This window comes from Schistocerca nitens, chromosome 6 (assembly GCF_023898315.1).
Source record: "Schistocerca nitens isolate TAMUIC-IGC-003100 chromosome 6, iqSchNite1.1, whole genome shotgun sequence".
NCBI classification, from domain to species: domain Eukaryota; kingdom Metazoa; phylum Arthropoda; class Insecta; order Orthoptera; family Acrididae; genus Schistocerca; species Schistocerca nitens.
In genome coordinates this window covers 620,073,836-620,086,868 of record NC_064619.1, presented here as the reverse complement: position 1 = coordinate 620,086,868, position 13,033 = coordinate 620,073,836, and the positions used below count along the sequence as shown (strand labels likewise).

Sequence of the window (13,033 nt, the reverse complement as noted above, 5' to 3'; positions counted from 1 at the left end):
TGAACCGTCGTCCTCCCGAATGCGAGTCCAGTGTGCTAACCACTGCGCCACCTCGCTCGGTTTTCCTTCACTGGTGTCTTATGGGATAATACTCAGGGCTATGTCCTTAGGCAACACGTATTCGTAACAGAATAGAAAGTAATTAGACTTACGTGTCGGGTCCACATGCGTATAAATTGCAGGCATCTTTTTAAGCAGCTGGGAATATCAACAAAATCTACAGCATATTTATACACTTATGAAACTTCTTATGGAGAATCCATCTGACAGAGATATTCACGACTTCGTCAGTATACGATAAAATGATCTGCATTACCCTACAGTGAATCTAACTTTGGCAAAAAAGCGGTGTAATATGCATCTATAAAACTCTTTGTCAATCCACGCATGGAAATAAATTGTCTGAAAGATATCAGAACCGTTTTCAAAGTTAGATTAAACAAGTTTCTCTTTGACAACTCCTTATACACCGTAACGGAATCTTTGAACACAAATAATTAGTCATTAATACAGAACAGAAGTGTAAATAGTCAGCATAAATATTTTTCATCTACTGAAGTACAAGTTCTTTGTTTGTACATTTGCATGTTCCACATCGTGATTTTTATCGTATGATAAATATAACACATAAGTAACAAACGCTTCACGCCCGATATTGATTGAGACAGCAAAATCAATTGAGGTTCACAATTTCTACAGGGCGGAAAATAGATTTGCAAGTTTTGATGTCGTCTGCTCGAAGTAATACCCGGGCCCTAATCTTGGCGTGGTACGGTTTTAATCTGTCGGCTGCCGACACAAAGTTTCATTACAGGTGAAGACAGCCTGCTCCCTACAGCGAGCTGCTATCACACATGTCACGACTGTCAAAGACACGCATCTAATTGCTATAAATGGACTCTGTTTTGAGACTTAATCTCCCCCAGAAATGCCTCGGATTCTCGAGAGCTTCTACGTCCGTCAATCACTCAGACCGATCTGATAAAAGAAATTCTTGTTTTGACAAGCCGCCTTAGCAAAAAAAGAGATATACTGATTTATAGTAGGCCGAAGGACACACTAATCTAACCTGCGGAGTCCAAATTCAACTTGCGAACTCGGTTCTCTGTCACTTTACCCGTATAACGTCCAACTACTTCAGAACGAGACCTTAATTACTTTTCTTTTCTTTTCGAGGCACTAGCGATTGGCTATTAGACCATAGAGTCATTCGTCATTCACATTGACGCATCACAAACATTAAAAGTGTATCGCTCGATTACTTGTTGCAGTGGATTTGCTTATCGTTCATTATCGCAGATCCCACAACTACACAACTGCGCATTTGTAATCCACACCATTGTTCGAAGCGGTACTTGAAATCTCCACCGCCGGTTAGTGCAGGATGAACCAGCGACATCACAGTTCACGCAAAAAATGATCCCTCCAATAATAACAATAAAAGGTTACTCTAGCTGTTGATCAGCTACAAGGTGTGGTACGTCCTGCGGTTGTTTTGCTGGAAGCGATCTGAACAGAAGATTATAGTTCCGTAATAGTCAGGAAGAACATATAAGAGAACAGCCCAGCTTTTGTTAGAGGCAACTTTTGTTAGAGGCAAAATGTTCACTGACGCATTCAGTGATTCTAGGCGTATTTCAACAACTTTTGTTACGGTGACTGCATGTCAAGTGATTTAGAGTTCCCCAGTTGACCATCTCAGATGATGTTCAAATTTTTTGCGCAGACCTTCTGAACGAGTAAATGAAGATATTCGCATATTTCCACTAATTTTAGTACTCAGTGAGTAGGGTCCTCTGCAGCTAAGGACGATAAAATGTCTCTACGTGGCGTGAAAAAATTGAAGTGTTGTATTTCAGTGAGCAGATGTGCTACAGTTTCAAAACTTGGGAATATGGTTAATGGTTTGCATCGAGCGCGTTCTGTAAATTTTATATCGTTGGAATCTCTGTTTTCTGCATCAAGTTGCACTCGAAGTAGTCAATAAATTTCGTAACGACAGTATTTCTCTCGAGTTCCACTGGAATGTCCTCTTCACGTAGATGGTTTATGAAGCCGTCATTTTGTTACACTGACAAGTTTAATCACTTTGATGTTTACAGTTGATGGGAGTGCCGGAGGTGTGGCTGATCAAAATGAAGTGCTGGAATCGTGTAAATATGAAAAGAATGCTCTATCAAATGATGATTAGCGCAAGCATTGATGAGTCCTTCTGGGTCATGAGGATTTAATAGTCCCCTATTTGTCTGCATATTTTGGTCAACATCACCTCCGGGTACACTGAGGAGGCAAAACATTATGAGCGCCTTCGTAATAGCGTGCTGATTCTCGTTTGAAACGTACGCAGCAGTTTCGCGTGCCAAGGAGGAGGAGGAGGAGGAGGAGACGGAGCGCAAGCTCGGGTGAGGGAAGGATGGGGAAGGAAATCGGCCGTGCCCTTTCAAAGGAACCATCCCGGCATTTGCCTGAAGCGATTAAGGGAAATCACGGAAAACCTAAATCAGGATGGCCGGAGACGGGATTGATCCGTCGTCCTCCCGAATGCGAGTCCAATGTGCTAACCACTGCGCCACCTCGCTCGGTTCGCGTGCCAATGAGTCCTTGGCAGGTTTCCGGAGGTATGTAGCAGCAGTCATGGACCCTTTGATCACCACCACAGACCCCATGGGAGCCCAGGTGAAAGTCCCCCATAGCATATACTACCCCTATCGGCCTGCATCAGTGGCGACGTGTTTAGGGAAGCCGTTCGCGTGGAATGACGACATATCCGTACGGGACTGCTGATATTTTTAAAAATATCGGGAATCCGATACATCGATATTTAAAAAAATTTCGTTATCAGCCCTCGTTGCATCGAAAAAAATTACCAATATATCAATATATAGACGAAAAAAGTATCGACATATCGGACTAAAAACATATTTGCTATACATTATAAATATAAAAAACTAACAGTTTTAGAACCGTATATTTAAGTACTGATTTATTACAACTTTAAACATAGCTGTGTGTGCAGCAACCGTGAAAATATTTTTTGTAGTAAAGACAGCCCCACTGGTTGCAATGGATTTTATAGTCGAATTGACCATGGTTTCGACTCCTAAACTAAGGGAGTCTTCATTAGAATTTATATTACATACGTAAGAAGCTGAGCATAACAGCTTTCGTCATACAATTTTAACGCCAAAAAGGCCACGTCACATAATAAAATATCCTACGTAAAAGTTTTACTGTCCTTTCCAGTTAAAAATTAAAGATTGCCACTAACGGCTACTTTTGTATACTGAAACAGGGTGGCATCAGACTGGGTGGCGTTAAAATTGTATGACGAGAGCTGTTATGCTCAACTTCTTACATATGTAATATACATTCTGATGAAGACTCTCTTAGTTTAGGAGTCGAAACCATGGTCAATTCGACTATAAAATTCATTGCAACCAGTGGGCTGTCTTTACTATAAAAAATACTGATTTATTATTAGATATTCTGTACGAGCTAGCAGCCTGCTAGAGGAAGAGGAAGGACTGAAACGAAAGCGATGCACGTTCACACTTGGCGATCACCAATTTTGTTAACAATGGTTCAAAAAATGGCTCTGAGCGCTATGGGACTTAACTTCTGAGGTCATCAGTCGCTAGAACTCAGAAGTACTTAAACCTAACCAACCTAAGTACATCGCACACATCCATGCCCGAGGCAGGATTCGAACCTGCGACCGTAGCGGTCGCGCGGTTCCAGACTGTAGCGCCTAGAACCGCTCGGCCACTCCGGCCGGCTTAACAATGGTAACTACGTGTAAGTGGCACAGTAAAAGGTGTGCCTTCACGTACGGGATCTACCTGGAACAGTTCATGTCTAGTACCCTGTTTTTTTCATTTCTGCAAACGCCAGCGAACCAGCAGTTGCAGTGTCAAAACTGCGTGGTGAAGTTAAACGTTGCAGTTTCTGTTGGTAGCGCCAGCATTTCGCCTCACACGTCTCCGCCCGCCACAAAGACCAATCTTGTCATTTAGATTTTTGTTCATCTTGTTTTTTCACGCTACTGTTGTGCTATTTCTTCACTTCGGAAATCTTGTTATTCCATTCACACCGCCACCGGTCAGCACAATCAGACTTCTCCTTTGTGCCACCCATACTTGCTTCACACAGTCAAAGAGCTAGACTGGACGTGATGAAAGCTCAAAAAGGTAGTAAGACTCCATCACACAGCAAAAGTAAAATTGTGTTCTACTACAATTGCAAATATTTACCAAAAATAGCAAGAAAAAGAACGCAAAATAAAAATATCGGCACTCGATGTTGCCGTTTTGATATCTACGAGTATATATCGGTGGTGCAAGTATCGCTTATGACTATAAATAATACGCGGAATAGATATCGATATATCGATATTTTGTCCACAGATATAATCCGGACACGACCATCGACCTTGTGTTACAGGAAAAGTGACTCATCCGACTGGGCGGCCCTCTTTCTTTGATCCACGGTCTAACATCGATGACTGCCACCGTAACTGACAATCTCTCTGGGTCTGGTCACCACGGATCATCTATTTTGAGACACTCGGTCAACAAAGTGCGCCGAATAGTGTGCTCCGAAACACTGGTAGCTGTACTAGCTTTGTACCGTGTGTTCAGATCTGCTACAGGTCGCCGCCTGTCCTTCCTTTACACGGCGGGCATCCTCCTATACGCGGCGTGGACGTCCACACCTATACGTGGTTTCATCGTCCTTCAACCAATTTGGACGCTGACGAAAGTGGTAAGAGACACTGCAGGCCAGCTTCCCCGTTTCCGCGACGATCGTTCCCATGTTCTGAGCCATAAGACTCCGCCTTTTATCAAAGTCGGTCACGTCAGTGGACTTCCCCCATTTGCGGGTCCCCATCGCCGCTAGAACGAGTCCTCAGTCTTACGAGGGCAGTTCAATAAGTAATGCAACACATTTTTTTTCTCGGCCAATTTTGGTTGAAAAAACCGGAAATTTCTTGTGGAATATTTTCAAACATTCCCGCTTCGTCTGGTATAGTTTCATTGACTTCCGACAGGTGGCAGCGCTGTACGGAGCTGTTAAAATGGCGTCTGTAACGGATGTGCGTTGCAAACAACGGGCAGTGATCGAGTTTCTTTTGGCGGAAAACCAGGGCATCTCAGATATTCATAGGCGCTTGCAGAATGTCTACGGTGATCTGGCAGTGGACAAAAGCACGGTGAGTCGTTGGGCAAAGCGTGTGTCATCATCGCCGCAAGGTCAAGCAAGACTGTCTGATCTCCCGCGTGCGGGCCGGCCGTGCACAGCTGTGACTCCTGCAATGGCGGAGCGTGCGAACACACTCGTTCGAGATGATCGACGGATCACCATCAAACAACTCAGTGCTCAACTTGACATCTCTGTTGGTAGTGCTGTCACAATTGTTCACCAGTTGGGATATTCAAAGGTTTGTTCCCGCTGGGTCCCTCGTTGTCTAACCGAACACCATAAAGAGCAAAGGAGAACCATCTGTGCGGAATTGCTTGCTCGTCATGTGGCTGAGGGTGACAATTTCTCGTCAAAGATTGTTACAGGCGATGAAACATGGGTTCATCACTTCGAACCTGAAACAAAACGGCAATCAATGGAGTGGCGCCACACCCACTCCCCTACCAAGAAAAAGTTTAAAGCCATACCCTCAGCCGGTAAAGTCATGGTTACAGTCTTCTGGGACGCTGAAGGGGTTATTCTGTTCGATGTCCTTCCCCATGGTCAAACGATCAACTCTAAAGTGTATTGTGCTACTCTTCAGAAATTGAAGAAACGACTTCAGCGTGTTCGTAGGCACAAAAATCAGAACGAACTTCTCCTTCTTCATGACAACGCAAGACCTCACACAAGTCTTCGCACCCGAGAGGAGCTCACAAAACTTCAGTGGACTGTTCTTCCTCATGCACCCTACAGCCCCGATCTCGCACCGTCGGATTTCCATATGTTTGGCCCAATGAAGGACGCAATCCGTGGGACGCACTACGCGGATGATGAACAAGTTATTGATGCAGTACGACGTTGGCTCCGACATCGACCAGTGGAATGGTACCGTGCAGGCATACAGGCCCTCATTTCAAGGTGGCGTAAGGCCGTAGCATTGAATGGAGATTACGTTGAAAAATAGTGTTGTGTAGCTAAAAGATTGGGGAATAACCTGGTGTATTTCAATGCTGAATAAAACAACCCCTGTTTCAGAAAAAAATGTGTTGCATTACTTATTTAACTGCCCTCGTACATCCCATCCTTATCCCGCCACGCGCCTGCAGCACCTCTGGGCAGCACTCCGTGTCTAGATAGGCAGTGGTCATAATGTTTTGTCTCTACAGTGTATGCTCGTTTTTCGAGTGAGGCATGACGCGCGGCCCGTGTAAGCCACCCACGCACGCACGCACGCACACAGGCAGGCAGCCGGGCGGTGCCGGCGAGATAGCGCTGAGCCGGACTCACCTGCGCGGCTGCGGGGGGCGTCGGCGGCGGCGGGGGCGGCGCTCACGTGGCCCTCCCACTGCTGGGCCGGCCGCCACTCGTCTGCAACACAGAGAGGGAACACGTCAGCGAGCGGCTCCTCTGCTCCCGTCACTGCTTGAGCCCCACCACTGTGGGAGATGCGGCAGTAGCCAGGCGAGCCGGGCAAAGTGTTGCAAGCCAGAAACACGTCACCAGGTATACAGAATAGAATTGGCCTGCAACATATTTCACGCTCCTTCAGATAGGCAACTCATCTTACATCTCCCACCCTCAAGTTGCCTACCTTAAGGGGCGCGATTTTTTTTCCGAGCCAATTTTACACGTAATTCACACTGAGACGATACAATATGCTATGCAGCACACTTTAATGAAGGTTCCGCGATGCGACGCTTAAAAGTGCGACACTTGTGTTCCCACTGGGATCACACTATACATAATACAGGGTGATTCAAAAAGAATACCACAACTTTAGGAATTTAAAACTCTGCAACGACAAAAGGCAGAGCTAAGCACTATCTGTCGGCGAATTAAGGGAGATATAAAGTTTCATTTAGTTGTACATTTGTTCGCTTGAGGCGCTGTTGACTAGGCGTCAGCGTCAGTTGATGCTAAGATGGCGACCGCTCAACAGAAAGCTTTTTGTGTTATTGAGTACGGCAGAAGTGAATCGACGACAGTTGTTCAGCGTGCATTTCGAACGAAGTATGGTGTTAAACCTCCTGATAGGTGGTGTATTAAACGTTGGTATAAACAGTTTACAGAGAATGGGTGTTTGTGCAAAGGTAAAAGTTCTGGACGGCCGAGAACGAGTGATGAAAATGTAGCACGCATCCAGCAAGCATTTGTTCGCAGCCCAGGAAAATCGACTCGCAGAGCTAGCAGAGAGCTGCAAATTCCACAATCAACTGTATGGAGAGTCCTACGAAAAAGGTTAGTTATGAAACCTTATCGTCAACTACCCGAGGCGATGGATCGGCCGCCAGGCAACCCGTGACAGAGCACTTCATCACTGGCCTCCAAGAAGCCCTGATCTTACCCCCTGCGATTTTTTCTTATGGGGGTATGTTAAGGATATGGTGTTTCGGCCACCTCTCCCAGCCACCATTGATGATTTGAAACGACAAATAACAGCAGATATCCAAACTGTTACGCCTGATATGCTACACACAGTGTGGAACGAGTTGGAGTATCGGGTTGATATTGCTCGAGTGTCTGGAGGGGGCCATATTGAACATCTCTGAACTTGTTTTTGAGTGAAAAAAAACCTTTTTAAATACTCTTTGTAATGATGTATAACAGAAGGTTATATTATGTTTCTTTCATTAAATACAGATTTTTAAAGTTGTGGTATTCTTTTTGAATCACCTTGTACAATACACGATGCGACTCAGCATACGACAAGCAATGAGATGGCACGAACCATGTTTCTGTTTCATTCCAAATGCAATCGTGGATTCTTCTGGAGAGAACTTTATTTTTGTTTGTCCTTACTTAAAGCTCAAAGAACTGAAAAAGAAAATATGGGTCCACCCAGATACGGCTATTAATATCAAACATAGTTTGGCTGTGGTATCTCGTCAGCTTCCCCAGCACGAACACGAATTCCACGGATTCTACAGAATGAGTCCACACAAGTTCCACTTTTTGGAGCGACTAGTGTCGGCTACTCTGACAAAATAGGACACAAATTTTAGACCTGGTGCTTCTTCTGCTGAGAAGCTACTAATTACAATAAGTTAAGTTGGTACAAGTCTTTAGCGACGTAAAAAATATCACTACGAAAAGTTTATTTTTTATTTCATTCAATGTAGTACATATACATGTGAAAAATGGTTACAAATTTTAAAAAGCTAGGATAGTATTTCTACAACTCTTCAGTTTCGCAAAGTAGTCTATGATTGAGCTTGAGCAGCACTGAGAAGAAACGTTGCTAGATTTGAAGAGCAGTCAGTCACCATCGGTGGTGTAGCAGTGGGTGAGGAACGTCGTGTAGGGGTAGACATTGTAACTGAAGAAATGGAAGCAGCCCATCATGACAAGGAAAATCTTTCTCCAACTTCAGCTTACGAAAAAGAGAAACACAAAGGCGTTCCATGTACCGCACAACAGGTCGTAACATGCAACAAAAGCTTTCCGGGTGGTGGGTAGTTGCCAACTTTGTCGCAGACAACCTACGATACATTTCGCGTATTTTCTCGAGAATGGAATCAAGTATTGCTCTCCTTGAACCATTAAAAATTCTTTCATACGTTAGCCATATTTCGTACACAGCAACTAACATAAACTGGCCCATTCTTCACTGCCAACTTTAATTTTTTTATCCATAAATGAAATGCTTTACTGAGAAACTAAGTAGAGGGAAGGATGTAGCTTTGCAACATTCACCTAAAACAATTGTTTGAGGCCCTTGTGATGAATCGAAATTTGTATCGTACGATACAGTTGCGCAGTGCAACTCTCTGTTGCGCTGGGCAATACAGGTGTCGTATCGCTATGGTCCCAGTGGGAACCCGTTAAATGGCTTCATCTAGTTTTGTATGCGCTCCACCAAGGCGAGTTGCTTCTCCAGCGTCACACTGCGAGTCGCATCGCGACTTGTATCGCGTATCGTGTCGCCTAAGCGAGAACTGAGCCTTATTTTGCCCAACCTTCAGCTGAGCAACACTTCTTAAAAATAAAACGAAATAAGCAGGCAACAAAAATAATCGTGACTACTAATGAACAACTGCGTTATTTCAAAAATTGATATTCTCTAACTGCGGCTTTGAAAAAATGCGGCTTGAGTCTTCTAAAAAGAATAAAAGCAGCAAGCAGCCACTCAACCACTGCTAAAACTTGGAATTTATTCAGAGCAAATTGCACTGTTACCGGAGTTAATACGACAAGCTCACGACCAGACGCATGGTCACATTTGTAATTCCACTTGACTTATACAAGACGCTGACTATTTGACGTTATGGCGAAAGTTCCTTGACGTTATGGCGAACGTTCCTTCGGTTGGTAATGATCTATAGCAGAAAATGTTTTGTTACTTATGGCCAGTTTACACGATGGCACTAGGTTGCGAAACCAAGCTTCAAAACTGCGGTACTGGCCATTACAAATGCCTTGCAGAACTAAACAGTTTCGACTCGCTCCAACTGTAAAGTGGTCATAACAATTGGTTTTTGTACGTCATCGATGTGCACATCAGAGAGAGAGAGAGAGAGAGAGAGAGAGAGAGAGAGAGAGAGAGAGAGAGCAAGTTACGTTACTGTTAAACAATCTTTCGTCTCGTCGTGGCACCGTCTCTACCTCTGCGCAGTCTGATACATTCTTAGTTGAAGTGTGGCAGGTGATTGACGTATTCTGTACTGCTCTCTGGACTTGTGATTGTATCTGTTAGATGAGGAAAGACTGATTGTAAAGGACAGCAAGGATGAATACAATATAGATATATTAGAAAGCGAAGAGAATATATAATTTGAGCTTTTGAACAGAAGTAGTTTGAGTTAAGACTGCAGCACTGCACAGCTAAGAATTTTTATTGTCAGCTAGTTAACTTGCTCTGAGCTGAGAGAATGAACACCCCACTTTCCTGTGTCATGCATTAACATATTGACTGATTAAACTGTTTCGTTTTTATAGAAATTCTCTGTTAACATTGCACCCTCTTTAAATCATTGTTCACTTTGTTAATCATAATATTGTTCAGACCTATGTTACGTGTGAAGATCACGCGAAGTATTACTTTTATTTTTAACACGCACTTCATTCTAAAATTGTTGTCTTGGCATCTCATTTCATAGGAACAGTTACTCTCCCCACCCCCACCGTTTATCATCATGCATTACCACAAGCAACAGCTTGAATATGTATTTAGAAACAGAAATCTAGCTTAGCCTTTGCCTGGTTGCTCTTTGCTGTTGTGCTTTCGAGAAATCTGCGTCATTGTTGTCAAGACGAGAGGTAGGTGGAAATTTAAGCCCGCTCGGTTGGCCGTGCGGTCTAACGCACGGCTTTCCGGGCGGGATTGAGCGCCTGGTCCCCTGCACGAATCCGCCCGGCGGATTTGCGTCGAGGTCCGGTGAGCCGGCCAGTCTGTGGATGGTTTTTAGGCGGTTTTCCATCTGCCTCGGCAAATGCGGGCTGGTTCCCCTTATTCCGCCTCAGCTACACTATGTCGGCGATTGCTGCGCAAACAAGTTCTCAACGTACACCTACACCACCATTACTCTACCACGCAAACATAGGGGTTACACTCGTTTGGTGTGAGACGTTCCCTGTGGGGCGGGGGGGGGGGGGGGGGCACCGGGGGCCGAACCGCACAATAACCCTGGGTTCGGTGTGGGGCGGCGGAGGGGTGAAGTGGGCCGCGGTAATCGTCGTGGGGTTGTGGACCACTGCGGCTGCGGCGGGGACGAAGATTTTGATTAGGACCGGATAACTGTTTCACTTCCGTTGTGTATTTTATATAAAGACAAGCTGCATTCGAATGAGTTACAGTTCAGTTCAAATTAGGTTCTGTTTAGTTAACGGTTAGCACACGAGTTTAAGGTGGATAACTGTTTGTCAGGAAACAGTTTGGGTAATACGTAGACTTCTATAGAGTGGGAGGTAAAGTCACAGCTAAATTTGAGACAGGAACAAATATAATGGGGAGGTTACACATCTTTGGGGACACGAAACTAACACTGCGAGTGGTTTGAGGTTGGGTTTCGTGTCGGTAGGGTGTCAACAAAATTAAATATGACACGCAACATTTCGTTCCTTTGTTGGACATCTGTGCTACAGGTAGCTGTTTGTGGTATTTCAGTCACGTTGACTACAGAAAGAAGCAGAAAAGTGTTCACTTGAGGTCGTCCGACGCAAACTCGACACAAATGGTCTGACGACATCTGAGCCTAACCCAGAAGTCATTCCATTAGGAACACATCGAGAAATCAATAATTAGAGGAGGAGAGGAGGATATTAGTGTTTAACGTCCCGTCGACAACGAGGTCATTAGAGACGGAGCGCAAGCTCGGGTGAGGGAAGGATGGGGAAGGAAATCTGCCGTGCCCTTTCAAAGGAACCATCCCGGCATTTGCCTGAAGCGATTTAGGGAAATCACGGAAAACCTAAATCAGGATGGCCGGAGACGGGATTGAACCGTCGTCCTCCCGAATGCGAGTCCATTGTGCTGACCACTGCGCCACCTCGCTCGGTAAATCAATAATTAGAAACCCTACGCAAATGAATAATGAAAATTACAAGATAAAACACCTGGCAGACATCCGCTGTAGACACAAATATGAATCCCCACTAAACAAAAAAGGTTATGTGAGCCCCAAATTCATATCTGGCGACTATGATTCACGCATCGCAGTGTCTTTCTTTCATGCATTAACTTTATTAAAAAGACACGTGAACGGTTCTGGTGACATCCTCAGGTGTTTGAAATAACTTCCCGGGTCGTCTGCAACAGTTTCTTGTTTCAAGGTCGCTGAGGAACCCAGCAGCTGACGCCCTTTTTTATCCAGTCAGGAACCCAAACTCGCTTCTTGTTTTCTTACGCAGCGATTTCATGCCGACCAATATTAACTCTACCAGTACTCGCGCTGCTGCCAAGACTTTCAGGTCAGACAGGATTCCGTGGCACACAAAACGACCGACGTGAAGCGGAGACTGGTGTCTACAATCATAGACGCTATCAGTTTCGTAAAACTGGCTTCAACCCAATGGCGTCGTCTACATTCGTCTTCAAGCATATATTTTTACCAGTTATCCAATTTTAGGCGACAGTCCTTCCTCAGAGAAACGTTTATCTGGAGAAACGTTTCTCTGGTGAGTACGATGACTGTTCCAATAATTTTGTTTCACATTCCAGAATGAATTTCTTCACCCTGCACAGGAATGTTCGTTCTTTTGGAACTTTCTGGCCGATTAAAACTGTGTACCGGACTAGGACGCGTACCCGGAACCTTGCCTATGGTTGGCAATGCTCTTACCGACTAAGCTACATAGACTCGCCTTCGCAATTTCCCTTCTGCTAGTGACTCTCACTCGTAGTTCTCGAACTTTTTACGCCCTTCTGCACGCCTTGCTGGACTAGCCACTCCAACGAGAAGGGGTACTGAGGAGAGACGGCTAAGCCACAGCTTTCGGAATTGCTCCCAGGGTGAGCTCTCGCACCCTGTAGCGAGGAGTGCGCTCTTTTGCAATTGTCGGAAGCGAAGCTGTGAGACTGAATTTACAGTGGTGCCTGGGCAGCTCTGCCTCTGAGACTGCTGCCCGCGTAAGGCAAGGTCCTGGATTCGAATCCCCATCCAGCGTTCACCTCTAGTGTGTCAAGAACTTCCGTTTTCCTGTAGCTAAAAGATGTAGGTGGGAAAATGCAGTGACTTCGTAGACAATCATTTTTACGTTTTCTGCAGTCCAGAACACTTCTCACGTTCGTTTTCATTCTGCCGTACCACAAAACTTTAACAGTCTTATGCAGTTATTGTTTCACGCCGTTGAAAGATAATAAGCATGCGAACTAGCTTTCGTAAACCGGTAAACATACCAACGTAGAATCATTTGT

At 44.8% G+C, this 13,033-nt stretch overlaps 1 protein-coding gene across 1 annotated transcript in view; it reads right to left on the bottom strand.

Annotated features, from left to right (window-relative positions):
* The window catches only part of LOC126263528 (serine-rich adhesin for platelets), a 245,304-nt gene that overhangs the window by 167,948 nt on the left and 64,323 nt on the right, over positions 1–13,033 (bottom strand). The window contains exon 5 of the mRNA XM_049960622.1: positions 6,469–6,704. Within this exon, the coding sequence (XP_049816579.1) occupies positions 6,469–6,704 (236 nt within the window). The remainder of the gene's footprint in view (positions 1–6,468; positions 6,705–13,033) is intronic.